Source organism: Pelodiscus sinensis, chromosome 1 (assembly GCF_052426305.1).
Source record: "Pelodiscus sinensis isolate ZL-2025 chromosome 1, ASM5242630v1, whole genome shotgun sequence".
Taxonomy (NCBI): Eukaryota; Metazoa; Chordata; order Testudines; family Trionychidae; genus Pelodiscus; species Pelodiscus sinensis.
Genome location: NC_143052.1, coordinates 43,616,026 through 43,638,514, shown reverse-complemented (window position 1 = coordinate 43,638,514; position 22,489 = coordinate 43,616,026). Strand labels below are relative to the sequence as shown.

The 22,489-nt window shown below is 36.8% G+C and overlaps 1 protein-coding gene across 4 annotated transcripts in view; it reads right to left on the bottom strand.

The window, feature by feature from the left end:
* Positions 1–22,489, bottom strand: part of CADPS2 (calcium dependent secretion activator 2) — a 506,811-nt gene that overhangs the window by 16,897 nt on the left and 467,425 nt on the right. For 3 of the 4 annotated variants that reach the window (XM_075928806.2, XM_075928797.2, XM_006122581.5), the window contains one exon: positions 14,045–14,152. In XM_075928806.2, the coding sequence (XP_075784921.1) occupies positions 14,045–14,152 (108 nt within the window). Of the gene's footprint in view, positions 1–6,731; positions 6,780–14,044; positions 14,153–22,489 lie in introns of all 4 variants that reach the window. The other variant, XM_075928789.2, reaches the window with a different exon arrangement.

Here is a 22,489-nt window from a genome sequence, read left to right as displayed (position 1 = left end):
AAATTAATGCTAGGGATAATGTAAATCAGATGAAGGCTAATGATGAAGGTTTATATAAAAATTAACAAACGGTGAATTCTTTAATTGTTAATTTGCAGACGTATGCGCATTTACAGTTCACAGTTTTTTTTAAAGAGATGACTAATCTTGGTGTTGTATGCCAACTGGATGCCATTGAAACAGTTTAAACTTTAATACTATCTTGCAATGAATTTTTGGAGCAGAAATTGTTTTTTAATGAGCATCGTCAATTTAAATCTGGGATATATGGTCCACAGGAGGGGATCCGTGCTGTGACATTTTGGGAGGCCCTGTGCATGTGAAGTTGGATGTGTCTGGAGTTGTTTTATTGTGGATTGTAGGCTTAGAGGGCAGTGGAAGGGAATGGGGCTTTTTATCTACACTAAAAACTTAGTGCTTAAAGTTTTGAATCTAGAACATTTTAAATGTTTGATACTGATCATGGATAAACTCTCCATTTTCCCATCTCATGTTCTGTGTGTCAATCTCTTAACCCTTCCTACCTAACTATTCTGCACCCATTTTCTAAGCCTCTCCCAATACCCTGCACCATTTTCTATCTCTCTGGGTCCTTGCATTTCTTCCCATTGTATGGTCTGCCAGCCATAGCATACTTTTAAGTCACCCAGTCTATTCTGCTTGAAACTTACGGCCCCACTTCTCCAGATCTCTTCTGAACTCCTGCTTATCCACATATCTCCATCTCAAATCCCACCTTGCCATATGTGAAACAAACTTTGAGCATCTCTCTCTCTCTCTAATTGCTTTGTACAGGGAAAACAGTGTCTGCAAGTAACAGGAAGGGAGGCATGGGGAACTGAAGTATTTCAGCCTTCCACTTTAAGGAACTGATAAGCCTCTGTGCAGATCTGTGTTCTGCCCAATCTCATGGAAAAAAGGATCAACACTGGGACTTATTTTACTGGGTTGAAAAAGCAGATAGATCTTTAAGTCTCTTTTCTCTTTACAACAACATGGTCGACTTCCCTCTTGTATCTTGGCCTGTACTTGGGAGGAAGAATGCTTTCTTTTCCCTGCAGGGCCTCCCCTCCAACCTTCCTGTGCTTTTATTTATATCTCCATTCAAATGATCCTATAATTAGTCTCTTCCCTGCCTACTTTAGTGAGGGGTTCCTATCACCCACCTTTGTAATCAACTCACCAGCATCTCTCTTGCAAAAAGAGAAACCACAGAAACACCATTCCAGAAGGCCGACAATACCAAACAAACTTGGAGCTTTTTGGCTCAGCTATTTTGGAGATAGGAAAAGCCAAAAATGGTTAGGATAATTTTAAAAAATATGGAAAAACTTTAAAAAACAATGAATAGTCTAGCAGCACTGTAAGGATTAACAAAACATGTGGATGGTATCACAAGCTTTTGTTTTTTCTTAGTCTTTAAGGTGCTGCTAGACTATTCATTGTTTTTAAAATTTTCAAGTTACAGATAAATTTGGCTTCCCCTCTGAAGCTTTTAAAAAGTATGTCAGTGAGGAGGCAATTTTTGAATTCCACACTGTAAAATTCTTTTTCTGTTTTTTTTCCCTCAAAAAAATCCTAGAAAAATTCTGCAATGGAATGAGATATGGCATGTACTTTTCATGGGGATTGTTTTTCAGGAGGAGGAAATAAAATTTTTGTGTTCTAAACTGAACTCAAAATTGGAGGCTATGCTAGATGATTATGAAACTACTGCCAATTCATAACAAATGTAAGCTTTCAATGCATGACATACAGTAGTCATCCATCCACATACTGTATTACTATGTCAGAGACAGATGTAAAATTTCAAAATAATTTGTTTGTAACAGTTGTGCAATTTTGTAATTGCAGTCTTTATTATCTGTGTTTCCTTGGGTCTTCTTTGCATTTGATAGGTGTAGAGTGTAGTGGGGCTTTGGAAAATTATCTGTACACATAACTGCCATCCAGACCTGGACATCTGTCATGTTATCTTTATTTTATTGTGTGCTAATGTATGACTTATTAAAGTGAGAGATTAATGGTATTGGAACATACATGAGCACACACTTTATTTATGAACTGCACTGCTCTAAACTTGGTGATTCTATGATATAGACCAACGTCCACTATGGAACAGAATGAGACCACCAATTAATGTTCCTTGAGCTTACGCTAACACAAATCCCCACAATAAATAAATAAAAGGTGAAAGGCCACTGTTTTAAAATACCTAATACTATCCCCATCACTAATGTCCTAATCCTACAAACACTTATACACCAGCTTAACTTTATCCACGTGAGTCATCCCATCAAAGCCAATGGGATTGTTAATGTGTAAAGTTTAAGGATGTGAATGAGTGTTTTTTTGCTGGATCAGATCAAAAAATGTTTTATTTTCAGGTTCGGTGGCACTGCTCTCTTACAGTGGTAGCTCTTAATGTAATTAGTATTATATAAATATGTTTTAAATTACTGCATTTTACAAATGTTTCTCTATCTATCCTTGTTTATTCCTTTCCATCTTTGATGCATACATCTTTTCCACTCCACACGCCTGCATTTTTGTGATTTACATAATTTTTTTCAACATAGTTCAAAAAACTATCTACTTCTATATTTTCACTATTTGGTTAGCACATTTTAAAATATGTATTATACAGTGGAAAATGAAGGATATTGGTCTCTGTTCAAAGATGAGGAGTAAATCTGAGTTCTAGGAAAAGGTGTGTGCACGCGCGTATGTATGTATGCTAAAAATAAGCCCCCCCCTTTACTCAAAATTTTTTTTATATTTATATGTGTGACCACCTATGCTCATTTAAATCTGTGGCAAAGCTCACACTGAATTCAACAGTGCAGGATTCAACAAGCAGCACTTACTACTAATGTTTACTGATGTCACAACTTGTTTGAGAGAGCTTGCAGCATCTTCTCATTAAACTATTTTGATTTACAAAGGACCACCCTATTTCTGTTGCTGCATGCTGATTCTCATAAAACTTAGGGCACTTAGTGCCCCCTCATTCTTGGTAGCTTCTTTATATGGTGAATAAAGCAGTTATATTTCTGTTTGTGAATATTTACACTTTTTTTCCCGAAAGCTTGACACATATGTGAGATAAGATTAAAAAACACCAAATCTGCATAGTATGGTTCCAGAAGAGGAGAGTTTCACTTGCTGACTATGTGTGTGTGGATTACACTACATCAAGAAATCAATATGCTCTAGATGGTGCTTGTGCCTGGCACTTCATGGTGAACAAATATTAGATAAGGCAATACAAATAGTACAAGCCCTATTGATTTTCTTTGTATAGAACATGACAGCTACAGACACAGATAATGCTTACCAATAGGCTCATCTAATATTTCAGTGTTGGTTTATATGTGTACACTTGTGAGTGTCCCATAACTTTTATTAAGGTACCAGACACTTTTAAAACCAAAAACTAAAATAATTGTAACAAGGTAACAAGGTGGGATAAAAAGGTTAAGGGATTTAATTTTGACAAGGTGTTGCTCACTATTTGATAAGATTGGTTTTTTTTTGGATGCACAGTTGTGGATGCATAGGGACATATTTTTAGAAACGGTCCAAATAAACAGTGGTCAACAGAATAATTTATAGTAGAGGACTATATTGCTAACCTCAAGCATTTACAAATTATGAATTGGACCCCCCCCCATCCAATCATAAGGTTAGCTTTAAATATTGAGATTAGCAAAATAAATTGTTTTTTTTTTTAAGTCTTCTGGTTTTTGTATCTTTAGGATTCATGTTTTCAAGGCTTTCTTCACCACCATAATGGTTAGAAATATAATTCTAATTTTTTTCAAATGAAAGCTGAGATTCTCAAGTAATCAGATGAAATCAAGAGTTGGAAAGATGCCAAATATCATAAAAAACCACGAATGGTCCTGCAGCACACTTTAGAGACTAACAACAAATTTAGATGGTATGCGCTTTTGTGGGAACGACCCCTTTCATTTGAAGTGAGTTGTGCCCACGAAAGCTCCTGACACCACATATTTTTTTGTTACTTTCTAAGATGCTGCAGGACCATTCATTGTTTTTATGTTTTTTCAGTTACAGACTAACACGGCTACCCCTCTGAGATTTCCAAATATCATAACACTTTCGATAAAAGCATAGGAGTTGGCAATGTTGAGAAACGTCTTCATTTCTTGGTTTCTGGTTTAGTCAGACATTGAACAGTGCTTAAGACTTTCCTACTATCTAGTTCAAAGAATCTTAGTCTCCAATCTGCAGCAGCTTACAGGAAACATGCAAATGATATGATTAAGCTTGTGGGGGTAAGTGGAAGGCATCAACTCTGGGGTTCCAACTACACTATAAGCAAATGGTAGGATTCCCAGCTTGTCTACATATAGTCATGCCAACTCAATGAGAGTTAGTGAAAGTATAAATAGCAGTGCAGTCACAGTTACTTGGGGCAGTGGTAGCAGCATCATGGCTCAACCATGCTGAGTACATACCCAGAAGGTTCAGGTGGGTTTGCATTTGCCATGGCTAACCTGTGCTGATGCTGCCCATGGTATTGCAGCTACACTGCTATTTATACTTGCTCTAGCTCCCACCGAGCTAATGAGAGTATGTGTACATGGCCTGGGAATCTCACACAGTCTGTAGTGCAGACCTAGCCCATGCACGCAACACAGACTGAATTATGACATACACAATCTCTGAGTCAAAATCATTCCCTTGTCTTCTCAGGCTAGTAAAAGAGGGTGACAATAAAGCGATTCAAGATGGGGGTTTCAAGAACCTAAGGAAAAGCATCATCAAAATGAAGAAATGGGGAAAATTTAGAACCACTTGACCAGCCACCATGCTCAGGACCAGGTCATAATACTCAGAAAGAGCCAAAGGAATTACCTGAAAGACCCCTTCTACAAAAAACCACACTCTATTAACTGCTTAAAAATGCACATTGTAGATTTTACCAGCATGGTACTGAGCATACTGGCTCTGACCTTGCTAAGCACATGCTTAACTTAAAGCATTTGAATAGGTCCATTTATTCCAATACTTAGCCTTGTTGGACAGTGGTAGACTGAGCATTCTGCTCCCCGGTAAAATTTTGAAAAAATAAATATTATTCTTTTATAAAATCATACTGGATAAGTGTTACCACATTTTAAATGGCTGATTTCTTTTTTTATAGTGTTTCTCATCTGAAAAAGAGAGTGGGAAAAATATTTAGAAAAAAACAATACTGAAGTAACCTTTAAATCACATAAATGCTAGATGCTGATAGCAGCTGACTATGTATATGTGTATGTGTGTGCTCACAAAATATCTTTGTATTCAATGCTGAGTAAAAGTTCCTGAAATTAAAAAGTTTTATTAATTTTTTCACTAGAAAAAAAAGTGATACTACAAACTGTTTTAAGGAGACAAACATTCTTCCAGTTCAATAGAAAAACTTAGATCAATTCACATGTGGAGGGCTTTTAAAAAATATATTAGGCACAATTAAAGGTGAGTTAAGGCTCTGGTGGAAATCTAAAGAGCATCGGTAAATCTGAGCACTGCTCAGCTTTTGAATTGCTTTTCTACTTCTCAGTTCTTTTAAATGGTTTTCTATGGCAGGAACATTTTTCTTAATTAGTCACAGCTAATTAGTGTTCTGGCATAGACAAGTAATCAGAAATGTCAGAGCTGCAAGGCTACATCTCCCTAATCCTTTGATAGTAATTCAGCCTCCTGGGAGGGCCTCAAGCTGCGGTAAGTAGTGGTTGACAATAAGGCAAAATTAGGTGGGCAGCAGACCATTAGGATAGAGAAATAAAAAGCACTACCAAATCCTGCTGAGCACCATCAGGCAACTAACTACACTGCCAGATGAGGTGCCTGTTTAAGCCTGTGTTGTTAATTAGCTGATTCTACCAGACCTGCCACATATGTCCAGGTGCATCATCGAAAGATGTGTAATTCTGGATTTGTGCCAAATGACAATTGAGTTGTTCTTGATCACATTTCAAGAATCTGAGCAAGAAGTCTACATATTTCTTGAAGATTATTCTGAATTATCAAAGAAATAAGAAGATCAACAAGCTATAATACATTTGCTTGTTGAGTTTCTTTTAGGGAATTAGGTACGCTCCTCTCAAATTTCGCAGATTTTAATTCAGATACAGCTTTAGAGTCAAGTCAAGGCCTTCAATGAGGCCCCACTTAGTTTCAACTTGTCAGAGTCAACTTGGAATATAACCTAGATCAAAAGTAAGCCTTTTTTGTAAAATCTTACACTTGCAAATAATTACTTAACATTGACAATGATGATTATTAACTAAAAATAACTTGACAGGCAGTAATTTGAGAATGAGCAAATTTTTCAAAATTAAACATTACATTTTGCTAGAAAAATACTGCTAAATACTACATTAATGTTGCTTTCTGAGACAGACATGGACAACACTAAGAACAAACCAATACAATAAAAACCTCATATCTCACATCTCAAACACATTCTTACTCTAGCAAACATCACCAGGAAAATAGATTACTTTTTATTTACTAAGGAGAAAAACATCTTAGAGATCGTTTTTGCAAATTATAATACATGCAATATAAAAACATTCAGCTAAATAGGCCTATCAATTGTTTTCTTCTAGATACTAGCAGACATAACAAACATACAAGTATTCAACAAGTACTTCAGATCCACCATCTAGCACATGAGGTACACAACATAACAATCTTTAGAAATAAACTATTACCTCAAACAGCCTCAAGTACATCACTGAACTTATATCATCCATCCCTTTCTACTAATGGAAAAGGAAAATAATGGTTATGACATGGGAACATGATCAGTATTCAATTCAGCATGTCGACATAATAACCAAATGATATGATCGATTTGTTTCCTTTGACAAAAAAAGACTAGTTATGACAGGTTGACAAAATTAATGGCTTATATTGAACATGTCAAATACAAAAGCACAACAAATATACAAATAATAAAGGCTATGAAAAGCTGAAACATTGTTTTAAATTCCCCAGTCTAAATGTCAAAGAATGGCCTATGAGTGCTTTTTATTCTTCATTTCTATTTCTTTAATCAATGTATGTGTTTATTCATACATACCCAGTAACCACCACAATATGGCCATGATTTTGCAAGCACTTATACATGTGCCTACCTGCAGACATATGAGTGGTCCTTCTCAATTCAGTGGGCCTACAGACCATATAGAGGCCTTACTTACAGGAAAGGAGATTCTATCCTAGGATCAAATGTCTTTGAAAAACGTTTGGTGGTTATGGTGGATTATCAACTGAACATGGGTTCCCAGTGCAACTCTGTGGGCAATGGTAAAAAGGATTAATGCAATCCTAAAATGCATAAACAAAGGAATCTCGCGAAGGGGTAGAGAGGCTATTTTACTTCTGTATTTGGTGCTGCTGTGAACACTGCTGTAATATGATGTTCAGTTCTGGTATCCACAACTCATGAAGGATATTGATAAATTGGAGAGGGTTCAGAGTGGAGCCATTAAAATGAGTAGAAAGTTAGAAAAAATGCCTTATAGTACCGATTCAAGGAGCTTAATATATTCAGCTTAACAAAGAGAAGGTTAAGGATTGACTCAATCACAGTATATAAGTACCTAAAGAGGAAACAAATATCTGATAATGGGCTCTTCAAACCAATGGAGAAAGTTAAGACACAATCCAATGGCTGGAAGCTAAAGCTACAGAAACCAAGACTGGAAACAAGATGTAAATTAACAGTGAGTGTGATTAACCAATGGAACAGTTTACCAAGGTCATTGTGGATTCCCCATGACCAGCTGTTTCAGATAACTCTTTGGAGCATAGGTTAGAATTCAAAATGACATTGGAAAATGCATCTAAAACCAACAAGATGAAATTTAATAAAGAGAAGCACAAAGTACTACATTTAGGAAGAGAAAAAAAAATCGAAAGCACAAATACCAGATCGGGAGTAACTGGCTAGGAAGTAGTATCGCAGAAAAGAATCTGGAGCTTATCGTGGATCACAACTTGAATATGAGCCAATAGCAAAAAAGTGTGTGTGTCACAAGAGACACAGACAAGACTGTCATATGTAAGATATAGGCAGTAAAGTTGTCCCATTCTGCTCAATACAGGGGACATCTCAACTGGATTAGTGTGTTCAATTTTGGGCACCATCAGGAGTGGCCTTAGGGAAAAATGGTATCCTAGCCAAACTTGTATTTTGATGCCTCTAGCTCCTGCTGCCTCCCTGGACTCTCCTACTCCATTTAGCCCCCAGGCCTTGTTGCCTCTTCTCCCCATTGCCCTGAGCTCCTTTCCACAGCCTCACATCCCAGACCTACCACATCCCTTGCCTGTGACTATGGGTACATCTAGACTACATCTGTTTGTCGGAAAAGGCTTTTGTTGGAAGAGGCTTTTCCAACATTTGGCCCATCTAGACTGGGCCAAATGTCGGAAACCCCCCTCTTTCGAAAGCCCCCTTCTTCCTTGTAGAATGAGGAAGACAAGGGCTTCTGAAAGAGCACGTTTGCTCTTTCGAAATTTTTTTTTTAAAAAAAAGCAGAAGAGCAAATGTGTTCCCTGGATGTGGCAGAATTTTTAACCCCCTGGCTACATCTACACTGGCCCCATAAAATGGAATAGTCATGCAAAGCAGGTAAGTCAGAATAGGGAAATCCGCGGGGGGTTTAAATATCCCCCGCGGATTTAAATAAACATGTCTGCCACTTTTTTTTCTGGCTTGGGGAAAAGCCGGAAAAAAGCGTCTAGACTGGCGCGATCCTCTGGAATAAAGCCCTTTCCCGGAGAATCTCTTTCAAGTAGGAATAAGAGATCCTCCGGAAAAGGGATTTATTCCAGAGGATCGCGCCAGTCTAGATGCTTTTTTCCGGCTTTTCCCCAAGCCGGAAAAAAAAGCGGCGGACATGTTTATTTAAATCCGCGGATTTCCCTATTCTGACTTACCTGCTTTGCATGACTATTCCGTTTTATGGGGCCAGTGTAGACGTAGCCCCTCAGTCTAGCCATACCCTATCTTACTCCTCTCCTACACTGAAGTCACCCACATTACTCACCTGTAAGGCTGGCCCTTGGCACCATGCTTTAGGAAAGATGTGGACACATTGAAGAGAGTCCAAAAACAGATATGATAACAGCTTTAGAAACCCTCACCTATTCGGAAAGGTTAAAACATTGGGCACGTTTTGTCTTAAGAAAAGAAGATGGAGGGCAGACTTGATAACACTCTTCCAATAGTCTGATGGCTATTACAAAGAGGACAGTGATCAACTGTGCTACATGTCCATTTAAGGTAGTACAAGTAGTAATGAGCTTAATTTGCAGCAAGAAAGTTTTATATCATAGAGCAGAAAAAACTTTCTAATAATACAGATGGCAATAGAGTTTGGTGTTTAACTTAGGGAGACTGTGAAATCCTCATCAGTGGAGGTTTTCAAGAGCAGGTTAGAAAAATGCCTGTCAAAAATGGCCCTGGTATACTTGGCCTTGCCTCAGAGCAGGGAGCTGGATTAGATGGCCTTCAAAAGTACCGTCCAGCCCTACAGTTTTATGATTTATGCTTCAGGAACTATTATGGCCTGTGTTTGACAGGTCAATCTAGATGATCACATTGGTCCCTTCTGGCCGTGGACTCTACAAATCACATGCCCAAAATTAAATAAGTGTGTAAGAACTGGCAGGGCCAGGGCCAAAGTTCACATTTACCAATAGTTACTATCTTATATCATCTAACAGTTTTTCTCAACCAGTTGTATGAGTACACTTAGGGGTACTCGAGAGAAGACTGGGGGATGGGGGATGTCAAAACAACTGAAATTTGGAGAAAACTGAATTTTTGTTTTAAGTTTTACAGTGTTTTATTATTTTTGTACGTTTTACACCCAAAAATTTCATCACCTGCCTGGCTACAATTAAGTTGTTTAAACAAATGTGTTGCAATGACAGAAAAAAAATGTGTGTCTGAAAACTGTAGGTACTGGGTGGGGATACTTATTATTATTATTACTACTATTATTATTTTTTAAAGAGGTACTTTATAAAAAAAGGTTGAGAAACACTAACATATTTCAGTGAGACACACTGTTGGAAAATAGTGACTTGTTAACAAGTGTTCATTTTATATACATAGATATGCATATGGTAACACACATACATCATTTTTAATAATGAAAAAATAAAAGCGGTTATTGTTGGGTTGCAGGATTTTTTTTGTTTGTGTTTTGTGTGTGTCTGTTTTTCTTTTAAGAGAAAAAGAGATCAACATTTCAATCTAAAATTATGGGCATGCCTTTATGGCTCTCTTTTGTCTTCTGTTTTTTAAAAAGGAAACTGTTTACTTCGATAAATGTATTACCTGCATGACCTTGACAAAATCTGAACATAATCATATAGTTGCTTAAACCTGTAGCCTTTCAATAGGAGGCATCTTAATAAAAATAAATACTAGAGAAAGCGGTGGGGGGGGGGGGGGGGAGCGGGGAGAGGGAAAGGGGGAGCCTCTTTGGATTACAGGAATAGGAATATCTTTGAAAAAAGCTTTTTGTTTTCAGATAGGCATCTCTGTGTTTATTGCACAAATGATAAATGTATCAAACTGATAAGCTACCAAAATGGTGCTTGACAGAATTACTTTTCCAGAAGGAGGAAGGATTTGGATCAGTCAGTGTATTTTTACATAGAAGCACAATTCTTTGATGTGTGAACAATGTAATGTAATCCAATTTTAATTTTGATCTAACACACCAGCCTCTCATTGAATAAGTCTTTGCCAATTAAAAGTGCACAGCAAACAAAGAGAGTTTTTAATCTTATCTTAATAATTTAAATTGGAACATGTATCTAAATTCAACCAGACTGCATACTGAGAAAAGCCTTTTTAAAGGTCAACCCCTATTCCTATTGATTTTGAAGGTACAAAAATCAGACCCTAAGACAAAGTTTATATTACTGGATACAGGGTGCATTTAAATGATTTGCATGTGTAAAGTTTGTGCTTGGATAAATGGAAATGGTCATTGTTTATTCAGGGCTACTCAAACTAACTGCCTAATAAAATGTTTTAATATGGGAATTATACTACTACATTTCAATTAAATTACCAAGTATCACTATTCACCAAGTACCACTATTAGAGCCTTCACTGAAAGCAGAGAACTTAAGCATTAACAGATACATTTGATTTAAATATACTAAACCATTATTTTTAATATTACTTTTAATTTTACTTTAAGATAGTTAAAATAAATCTTCTCCAGATAAACATTTGTAATTGCTATTTTTAAATTATTTTATAAACACAAGATATTGTTTAATGGTCATGATTTTACTAATTATGCACAGCACCCTGTTGCATCACAGCAATATAAATGGTAGAAAGTTTGCATTGTAGACTACAGTTAGAAACCTAGTTACTCTTGGCCAATTCACCACTTCATTATTTCAGTTTTATTCCCATATAACTTCATTGAAATAAGTGATTTCAGAGGAATAATAAACACCAGCATGAAGCTGAAGCAATGCAGTAGTGAAGGAGACCTACGACATACAGACAAGCAGTTTTGAAGTTTGTTTTCAAACTAAATAAAAAAAAAACCCTTAAAATATTAAGGGCTCCATCCCCGATCAAATGTGCATCTATGTCTGCTGGAACACAGAATAGCTACAAGTCTCCTGGGGTCATTAGCTGCTGAGGCTTTACTTTATTCCAAAGGGGTATTTCCCTTTAAGAAACAAACACATAGTTCCATATTCTCCCTTCCCCATCTCTCAGTTTTTCTTCTGATGAAAATGAAAAATATATTTCAGTGAAAACAATAGCAATCTGCAACTGTATCAGAAATAAATGGTTTGGGACAGCAAATAAAAGCATTATTACCAACAGGAACGTGAAGGTATGTATACATTAACTTAGTGCAACAAGCAGCAAAATCTGGCTCTCAATTACACTGATGTAAATGTAGAGTAATCCACAGAATGCAATTGTCTTCAATGAGATTATTTTGGATTTACAGCAGTATAACTGAGCAGGATTAGGCTGCGGTTATTAGTATCAGTAATTTAGCAAAGACTATGTAACCTTTATATATACAGTCAGATTTTTATGGAAGTATTAAAATAAGATGTAATTAACTTTCCTTATTAATTTCAATATGACACCACTTCATCTCTTACAAAGCAAAAATCAAAGATGCAAGTGCAGGGTGTGAAACAGATTACCTTAAAAACATTTTATCTACCTGATAACGATAGCATTAGGGTCAAAAGTTTTGATTCAAGTCCCGTTAAAGCTAAGAGAACGCCTATCACTGATTCTAATGAGAGCTGGATTTGGACCTAGATATCTAGCAAGTTTCAGAAAATTACAATTTAAAGAAGAAAAAAAAACCAATCCTCTCCCCCCCACACACATTCACAACAGCAAACTTGAAAATGAAACATATGCTTGCAGATTCAGTGCAATACCAAACTGAAGCAGAAGTTGCTAATACAGTTTTAGTGCTTTGTGAAAGTGCCAGCTGGATGGCTGATAATTTTTCTACCCCTGCAGGGCATCAAAGCTTTTATAAAATATTTTTTCACACATATTAACACTTAGCTTATTAAAACAGATGATACTTTTATTGTAAAACTGCCTGGGAATGTCTCGAAATATGAAGTACAAGAGATAAGTCTCATTTTGACCACCCACTCTAACAAACAACAAACACTGACATGACATATCATGACTGCAAGTCTATGTTACAGGACCTTCTACAACTGCCACAATTGAAGTGTCACAGTACAGGCTGTGAATTGCTGTTATGACAACATTTGCAGTAACTTGCATAATTAAATGAAACTGCCAGAAAAGCTCTCTAAAATGCTGAGTAGATGGTACACAAATAAATACATTTCAAAGCAAGGCTCACATTTCAGAATCAGCATTGTAATGGACTATATTAATCAGTCTCAAAGACATAGTATTACTTCCTGATTACATGAGCATCTGAACAGAGAAGTGACTAACATTATCATTATCTAAAATTATTGTTTTCTTGATCCAGATTTCAGACATGTGACAAAGAAATGTAGATGTTATTACCATTGTTTATGGGCTTGGTACTTTCAATACATATGAAACAGGATCACTTCATAAAGCTTCTACTGTAGTTCAGAGACACAGACGATACAGATCAGACAAAGCACACATCAAGTGATGGTCAAACCTTGAAGCAGTGAAGATATACAGACCAAGTGTGGCTTTACGGATGTGGTTTGTGTAGGGAGGGCTTTGGAGGATGAGGCCATTTCTTATTTAAGCAGTAAATGAAGCAGTTGTAGGGAGGTTGGGGAGGGAGCGTGAGGGTATGTAGGGGAAAATTAGAGTAATGATATGGGCAAGAGTGGTGAGCAGGGTCTTGATGGTGAAGATGAGGAACTCACTTGAAAAGTGAGGTCAGCAGGAGATGTGGGATGAAGGTTTGAAAAGGAGTCTTGCGCCTAAATAAGCAGTTGGCTAACTCAAAATTTTGGACTAAATGTACAGCAAAACCAAGTTCCAAAAGTCACTCAACAGAAACTGCCTTTAGAGATCTGGAGAAATGTAGCCTAGTTTTTTTGTTTTCTTACTTTAGCTGAATGAAGAATAAGATTTAAGAATTGTTATTGGGGGGGGGGGGGGGCTTTATCTGTGTCTCATGCACTAAGAACATCCATTACAATACAATTCTGTTCATGGCACTTTACTTTGAAACCAAAAGTGGAATAAAATGATACTGAATTTTGCACAATGATAACATGACAGACTAGTTAAAATATTAATCTTATAACACTTGATTCACTCATTCCAGCACATACAACTCTCATGCAGGAAATGCATACAATTAAGGTGATCGTTAGTAACAGAAGACACCAAATAAAAATTCTGAACAAAAATAGCCAACAGGGAAAAGCATCCTGACCCGCATGCTGAATGCAATCAAAATGCAACTTATCCCTTTTAGCTGTAACCATGATGCCAGCATGCCTTGCAAGGGTAGTTACTTACATCAAACAACTTTTCTATATACATTTCCTCATTGACCTTTTCTCGAAGTATATCCTGGTTTTGCCGAACAAACATAATGTAGGTGTCTGCTAGATCCATTCCTGGTTTCTGTGGGAGAGAGAGACCATGAGAAGACTTTAACTTGCTGAGAGAGAAGTTATATTTAATCACAGGTAAGATTGTGAAAATTTTAAAATGGAAAAAATATAAATATGTATAAATTCTGTTTTAATTCAAGTTGCTTTGAACTTTGATTTAGATGCTTTATTAAGGCAAAATTAGATATTTGTAATGCCTATTTTGGTAATTTCATGAAAATTTTTAGCCATCTATGTAGTCTGATGCACATTTAGAGTGAAAGCCTAGTTCCATTGATGTCCACAGCAAAACTTAAATTGAGCTCATTGGAACCAAGATTTCACCCTCAATGTTTCCAGTATTGCTTGCTGGATGTATCTTTTGCAAGTTCTGAAATACAGAAGCAGTAATACTTGTTAAGTAGTTTACAATGAAGAACAATATCAGGTTATATGCTTTTCTTGATCTGCACATACAGCTTTTATTAGCACTAAGGGAAGGTGGGTTCAAATAGAGCAAGGGAACGTACTTCCATACTATTTAAAGTATTTTATGTCCATACATTTAGGAAAGATGAAAATCAGGGCTGGATTTGCACCTTACGTGACCCTAGGTACAGCATCTTTAGGTCTCTCTGCCTACAGCTGACCTTTAGTGTTTTCCATAACAAATTTCCCATTTTAACCCACTTCTAACTGTTAGGCACCCCTAGTCGTGTGCTTAATGTTCCTAATTAGAAATCTATCCCTAATGACATGTGGGCATGCAAATACATACACATTTTATATTTTGAATATACACAACTTGAAAATAGAAATGTACATATATTAGATATGAAACCAAAAAGATGGCCACAAAATTGAAAATCAAAATTATAAATCAAATTATAAATTAGAAAAATCCACAGAATCTTATGTTGCTGAAGCCCTCATATACCTCATATATCATTTCCTCAATAGTGATGCTCTTTGCACTCCTTCAGACTCATTCTGGTCTTAAGGTACATTTGAGAGCATTATTAATTTTTGGGATCCAAACCATGTGAGGCTCAGGTTTGTTTCTACAGATCTATGCCTCTTGGTTCTGATTCTGATCTCACAACCGGTATAAATCAGCAGTATCGCCACTGAAGTTAGCTAAGTTACAATGGTGTATAAAGCTGGTATGAGATCAAAATCTAGCCTTTGTGTTTTCAATGTCTTTGCACTGGCATTATGGGCAAAGAGAATGACTACAGTTGGAGCTTTGTAACAATACAGGTTCCTGGAGCTTCATAACAATACAAGGGGAAAAGACAGGATGGTCACTGCATTTTGAAATGGTTGCTTCCTGAACGAAGCCCAAATCCTTCAAGTTTTGTGGAGAGTTTGGGGAGGCAGAATTCACATGCCATGTCCCAAATGCAGAATGTAGGTAGGTTAGGCTGTCTCTCTATGTCTATTCCACTATGGCTAGAATGGTGCTGCTAAAGGATTGTTTCCATAAATGTGTTTCCATTAGACCCTTTGCAGACAACTGCCAATGCCCTTGTCCTTATTAGCCTATTTAAACCTGACAGAAGCGTCCAAGAAGAAGAGCTCAAAAGGACTGCAGGGGTATGGCTAACCTTCTGCAAAGACACCACCACTCTTGGGTTCGTTTCAGTCTAAAAGTATAATTTCTACAAAATACTTAATAGCTTATTATCTTCATAGTATGCAACCAAAGGACAGCTGTTATGATGATATAGATCAGAGGATGGTACGAAGTATCAGATAAATATACTACCTGATAGTACTAGTTTGTAACAGCTTCACAGAACAGCATGACCACAGCATATGTCAGAATCTGTCCTTCAGACTCAGCCATTTAGCATATTTCAAAAGTGAATCTGCAAACACTTTTATATACTCAAAAATACCATAAGAGAAGATTTTGATAATATGGCTATTTTATTACTCTATAGTTGTAGGAAATTATGGGTTGTCAAGAGATTTAAAAAATTAATTGTGACTAAAAAATTAACTGCAATTATTCACACTGTTGAACAATAATAGAATACCATTTAAATATTTTTGTGTGTTTTCTAAATTTTCAAATACATTGATTTAAATTACAGCGGAATTACAGTGTACAGTGCTCACTATTTTTTATTACAAATATTTACACTGTAAAAAGCAAAAGAAATAGTATTTTTCAATTCCCCCATTATAAGTACAGTACTGTAATGCAATCTCTTTATCATTAACTTACAAATGTAGAATTAAATTAAAAAAAGTGAATTCAAAAAGAAAACAATGTAAAACTTTGGAGTCTATAAGTCATCTCAGTCCTACTTCTTGTTCAGCCAATTTCTCAGACAAACAAGTTTGTTTATATTTTCAGGAGATAATTCTACTGGATCTTGTTTACAATGTCTCCTGAAAATGAGAATAGGTGTTTGCATGGCACTTTTGTAGCTAGCATTGCAAGATATATATGTGTCAGATGCACTAAGGATTTACATGTCCTTTCATGTTTTAACCTCTACTTTAGATGACGTGTCCATGCTGATGATGGGTTCTGTGTGATAACAGTCCAAAGCTGTGCAGACCAATACACATTCATTTTTATCATTTGAGTCAGATGAAATCAGAAGAAGCTTGATTTTCTTTTCTGGTGATTTGCATTCTGTTTGTATAAGAGTGTTGCTCTTCTGAAAGGAAGTTTTACAACTCTTTCTCCTAAATTTTGGAAGGCAACATCAGGTTCTTAAACTTCAGGGAAAGCGCTGTAGCTATTTTGGAAATCTAATATTGGCATCTTCTTTGTGTTTTGTCATAACTGCAGTGAAAATGTTCTCAAAATGTATGTGTGCTGGGTCATCATCTGAGACTGGAAAAACATGAATTAGATGGCAGAATGAGGGAAAAAACAGAGCAGGAGAGAGAAAATTCTCCCCCACAGAGTTTAGGAAAAAAATTAACATTTTTTTAAAAAGGGTCATCAGTATTTGAGTATGTAGCATTGAAGTATGTCCTCTGGAATGGTGGCCAAAGCATGAAGGGGCATATGAATGTTTAGGATATCTGGCATGTACATATCTTGCTAAAGTGCCATGCAAACACTTGTTCTCACTTTCAGGTGACATTGTAAATAAGAAGGGGCAGCATTATCTCCCATAAAAAAAAGTAAACAAAATTGTTTCTCTAAGCCATTGGCTGAAGTAGGACTGAGTGGACTTGTAGGCTGTAAAGTTTTACATTGCACTCAAAAACAAAACAGCTAGATATCAAAACCAAAATTACATTTGTGAGTTGCACTTTCATGATAAAAAGACTACACTTACAAATCTTCTAGGAAGTGAATTCTTATTTTTTTACAGTGCAAATATCTGCAATAAAAACAACAACAAAGTGAATACTGTACACTTTGTATTCTGTGTTATAACTGAAATCAATATAATTAAAATGTAGAAAAATATCAAAAATATTTAATATATTTCAATTGATATTCTATTTTTAAAAGTGCAATTAAACGGTGATCGTTATGTTGACTTAGGGTATTAGGTCATAAGCATTCCTTAAATATACTAAGGAACAAAACTGTGAAAACAACCCAGAATAAGGGATTCCCTTGAACATATATGGAATTACTACTTTGTGGCACCTTAAAGATTAACAATTTAATTTTATTTAATTTCAGCTTTTTGCCCTGATTCAATAATAAAGAAATTACAAAATGTCAGACTTTCCCATGAGATTGAAATTCCATTTTCTGGCCAGTTCTAGTTGTGACTGACTTTAGCATTCATGGCTTTCAATGAGAGTTGTGGACACAGCACCCTAGAGGATTATGGCCAAAATGAAGGGCATTTGGAAAGCACAATTCTATTTTTGCAATTCACACAAAAAACCCTATTTCTCGTAATTTGCTCCAATAACTTGTCCCATCGGTTTAGAAATTAAATCACTAAGTGAAGGAGATTTCATAACCTATAATACAAAACGATATATTTTCTTTCATTATACCTATGTGAAAAAATAGGAAAATATTTCAGCATTCCATAGATCAAACTTTAGGAACTTGCTTAGTCTTGACAGGTATTAGACAGAATTACAAATAGTTCTGATTTGAAGTGACAATAGGAAAATATTTTGAAATCTGCAAACAGAAAAAAAATACAGCCAATTAGGAACTCATCATTGTTCTTGGGGATAATTTTTCAAAATATACACAAATCTCCAATTGAAATGTTAACCTCTAACATTTCAAATTTTGCTTTCACTGAGTTAAGTAAAGAAATGTTTGTCCTGAAAACAGTCAAAGGTAGAAAAAAAATACTTCCTATTAGCATCAGGTTTCTTTTTCTTTGAGATGTTTACCTATTTTTGAAGCTGTGACATATGGGAATTTCACACCTAGTGAATATATTTTCATGTAGCTTGTGGCATGAGGCTCTAATCATTAAAAAATATACACAAGTAAGAATAACTGCAACAGCTGGTGACATTTACCAATTACAATTACAGTTCTTTAAAACACTTTATCCTTTTCTAAAGTGTGCAGGGTAATTAGTTCTGATATATTGCTGAAAAAACATAATTCTCCCTTTAAACAGTTTCTACTTACAGTACAAATGTCTCTGGATAAAAGAAAAATAACTGGTTTAATGTTCCTCTATGGTAAATCTCTCTGTTTTAAAAAGCATGGCACACTGATTCATGAACTCATTGAAGCCGTTACAAATGGTCCCTTTACTGCATGTCATTTGGGATAGACACTGTAAACAAAATTGACTAAATCTGTAATAAACTATATTCTTTACTATTTCCCCAAACTGAGTATATTCATTATATTTTCCAAAAAAAATTAACAACAAAACAGAATATTTTACTATAAACTCTGTTTGTAACATGAATAGAAAAGTGTGGTTTTTTCATAGGGATTACTTTTTCAGTTGAACCATTTATATCATTACACATCGTTATTTTTTTTACTTTTAAATTCAAGAAAAACAGAAGATGAATATCCAATTTAAAAATGTGAGAAAGAGATAAAGTCTCATTAGCAATCAGATATACCTTAAATGACAAACTGATACTGAGTTGTATTTAAAGTAACTATAACTGCTACATTGCAATGAACATTTCAGCAGTCTGTTAATATCAGGTTGTAACCATGAACAACTATAACCAAAGTATAACTATCATCACTTTTATAACCAAAATAGAAAATTATCTTTGTATGGAACTCCTGCTGAAGGGAACTACCCATGTGCAACTGAAAGCAAAATCTAGCCTGGTAAACTTAATTGAAATAAGCATAAAGTTTATTAATGTTCTGAAATCTTCTAGGAAAGGAACACAAAAGCTACTATCTTATTGTTTATTTAATGCAGCACAGCAGACAGGATGTTTTGAATTATCAGAGATTGACAGAGAAAGACACAAAAAGATTAATAGAAACATTAGAAAGACAAAGACATCAAATAAAATACCAGGAAATGAAAAAAATTTAATAGGGTTTCTCTGTCGCTTGTTACACAAGTAACTAAATACACTGGCAAGTGAATGAGTTTAAACAAGGGTGTAAGCTTCAACAGATTCTTTCTAGGGTTAATCACTAGTTAACCTGGCAAGATGAACATGCTGTTTAAAAAAAAAAAAGATAAAAAATTCCTTGTTAATTATATGCTGCAAGTGCTCTTACTTCCTGCTGCTACACCTAATCCCACAGGTGCAGACCATTTCTTTTACCATTCACGGGTAGGTGGATTCAACTCCACAGTCACTTTTTCAGAACAACAGATTTAGATACAGAAGAAGCTGCTTAACCTTCCACTAGAGGTTAACAATACTCCAGAAAAACACTGTCATGGTGCCCATTTAACAAGGAGACAAATTTTTAAATACACTATTTTAATTTCAAAGAGAATCCAGAAGCTACATTATAATTGACTTAATTTGAAAGCACGTCTTCCTCTAGAAAAGCTCGCCTGCAGCAACAAATCAAAAGTAATGTCATATTATCTTAATTTCTGAGATTTCAAGTATTTACTGCAGATAAAGATCTGCAACAAGTGCTACTACTCAGAATGTTTCCTTATGATCAGGGAGATACAGCTTGATTTTTGTGTTCTGCTTCTAAAATGGAACAGCTTGTCACAATTTCAATAGAAACCACATATTTTTGTAAATACCTAAGTTATGTTTATTCTTACTTCATCATTAAAAAGAGATTTACTTAGCTGAGCATATAAAACATACCCACATTTCTAGTATTACTTAGACAAAAATTAGTTGTATAAGGATTGAATCATGAAAACATTCATTCCTCAAGAGCTTAAAATGGATTTCACACTATACCTGTCCAATAATAAAACTCTTCTGATTTTAGTGTAATTCATAGTACCTTTTTGACTGAAGAAAGCCATTTAATGTGGCAGTTAGCTGCAAAACTGCAATGAGCTGGAGGAGACTCTGGGGAAGAATACAGGAACCCTGTCTTAAAATTCTCCCACTACAACGAAGAGAAGGTGGGGGTGATTTACCTGACTTTGAAGGAAGTCTCTCCTCTCTGGAGACTGTTAAGTATCACCGCCAGAGGTGAATTATCTCTGCTGCTCATCACTGTTTTACTTTGGAGATGAGCAGATGGCACCAAATGTGAGCAATTCAAATTATTATTGGGGTAGATATCCTTGGAACCTCCTACAATGTCTTCATTTCTCCCTTCCACTCTCACACTTCTAACTGCACAGTTAGGCAGAATACTATATTATTTGTACACTTAATTAGTTTGCATAATACCACTGTATCCTTATATAACTGTTTTTTTAAGGTAATGGTTTTATATTTCTCAATCATTCATCTTTCCTTTTGGAGAGCAAGAGGCAATTTGGCACAGGGGGATACCTGAATGCTATAGGGCAAATCTTAGGCCCCAATCCTGCAAACACTTATACACATGAAAAATCTTAAGGGTGTGAGTAGTCCTACCAATGGGGCTACTCAGGAATACCAGTATTTGTAGAATTAGAATTTTAATTCCCTAGTGCAGGGGTGGGCACAATACAGCCCAGTGGGCACAATACAGACTGGTGCCACACCATTTGACCCAGCCCACAGCCTGCCCTGGCAGGGAGGCAGGGGTGAGAGACTTTGTGTGCTCTTCTACCCCCAGGCCCTGACTGGCTTTGACACGAGAAGCATCTCCGCCGCCAGTGGCGTGTGATGTGTAGATGGAACCATGACCTGTCAAAACGGCTGGTGTTTTTCCTTTACGTACCACACGTCTTTTGCAGCAGGTGGGGGGAGGGGGAGAGGTAAGATGTTGCATGCTTCCCTGCCCCAAACCAATCACCACAGCTGAGAGCAGAGGAGCATGCAAATTCTCTTACCCCCCAGCAGGGTCACATGGCCCATAGAGGGAACTGCCAACCGTTTTGAACAGCTGGCAGTTCCGTTTATGCGCTGCATACTCCTGGTGGGGAGTGAGAGACTTTGCATGCTCCCCTGCCCCCAGCTGTGATGATTGGCCTGGGTGCAGGGGAGTGCAAAACCTACCTCCTCACCAGGGGCATGCGTTCAAAACTGCTGGTGGTTCCCTTTAGGTGCCATGCGACTATGGCAGGAGGGTGAGAAGCTGGGGGTTAGGTGAGCTCTCACTAAGTCTCTTGCACCCCAGGAACACGTGGCACTGAGCACCACATGGAGGGAACCCGTGTGGCTGGTGCTGCTGCAGGAGGGAGCCTGCTTCAGGGACCCTGTTGGACTGCTGGCTGGGAGCCGTCTAATGTAAGTCACTCTGGGCCAGAGCCTGCCTCTGGCACCTCAGCCTCTGCCACCCAGCCCCTCTCACTTAACTCCCTGTCCCATGTCATTACCTTCCCTCTTCCCCACCCTAAGTCAGCATCCAAATCCTCTGCACACGCTCTAGATCACAATTTCCTTCCAGACTCTGCACCCCCTGCTACATTCCTCCCCCAGCTCAAAATTCACTCCTGAACCCCTACTCCCTCCTGGATCCAGCATCCTAATTCCTTGCCCCAGGTCACAACTCCCTACTTCACCTAAATTCCCTCTCAGACCCCACAACCTTTGCTGCACTCCTATCCCCTCTCCTGAGCTCCCTTCTCCACCTAACCTCCCTCCCAAATCCTGCACCCCCCTCCATAGAGAAGTGTGGACCTTGACCACTTTTCAAAATCCTGGAGTGGCCCCCGATCAAAAATTATTGCCCACCCCTGCTTTAGTGCAAAGGGTTTTCAGCAAGCTGCATGGAAAAATCCATCTGAAACCCTGTTTTTGCAAATAGATTTATTTCATTTATATTTTTTTAGTTTTCTTGCTGACCTGTCCAAAAGTCTGACAGGTTAAAAAGAGAGTGCACTGCAGTTGCTCAATA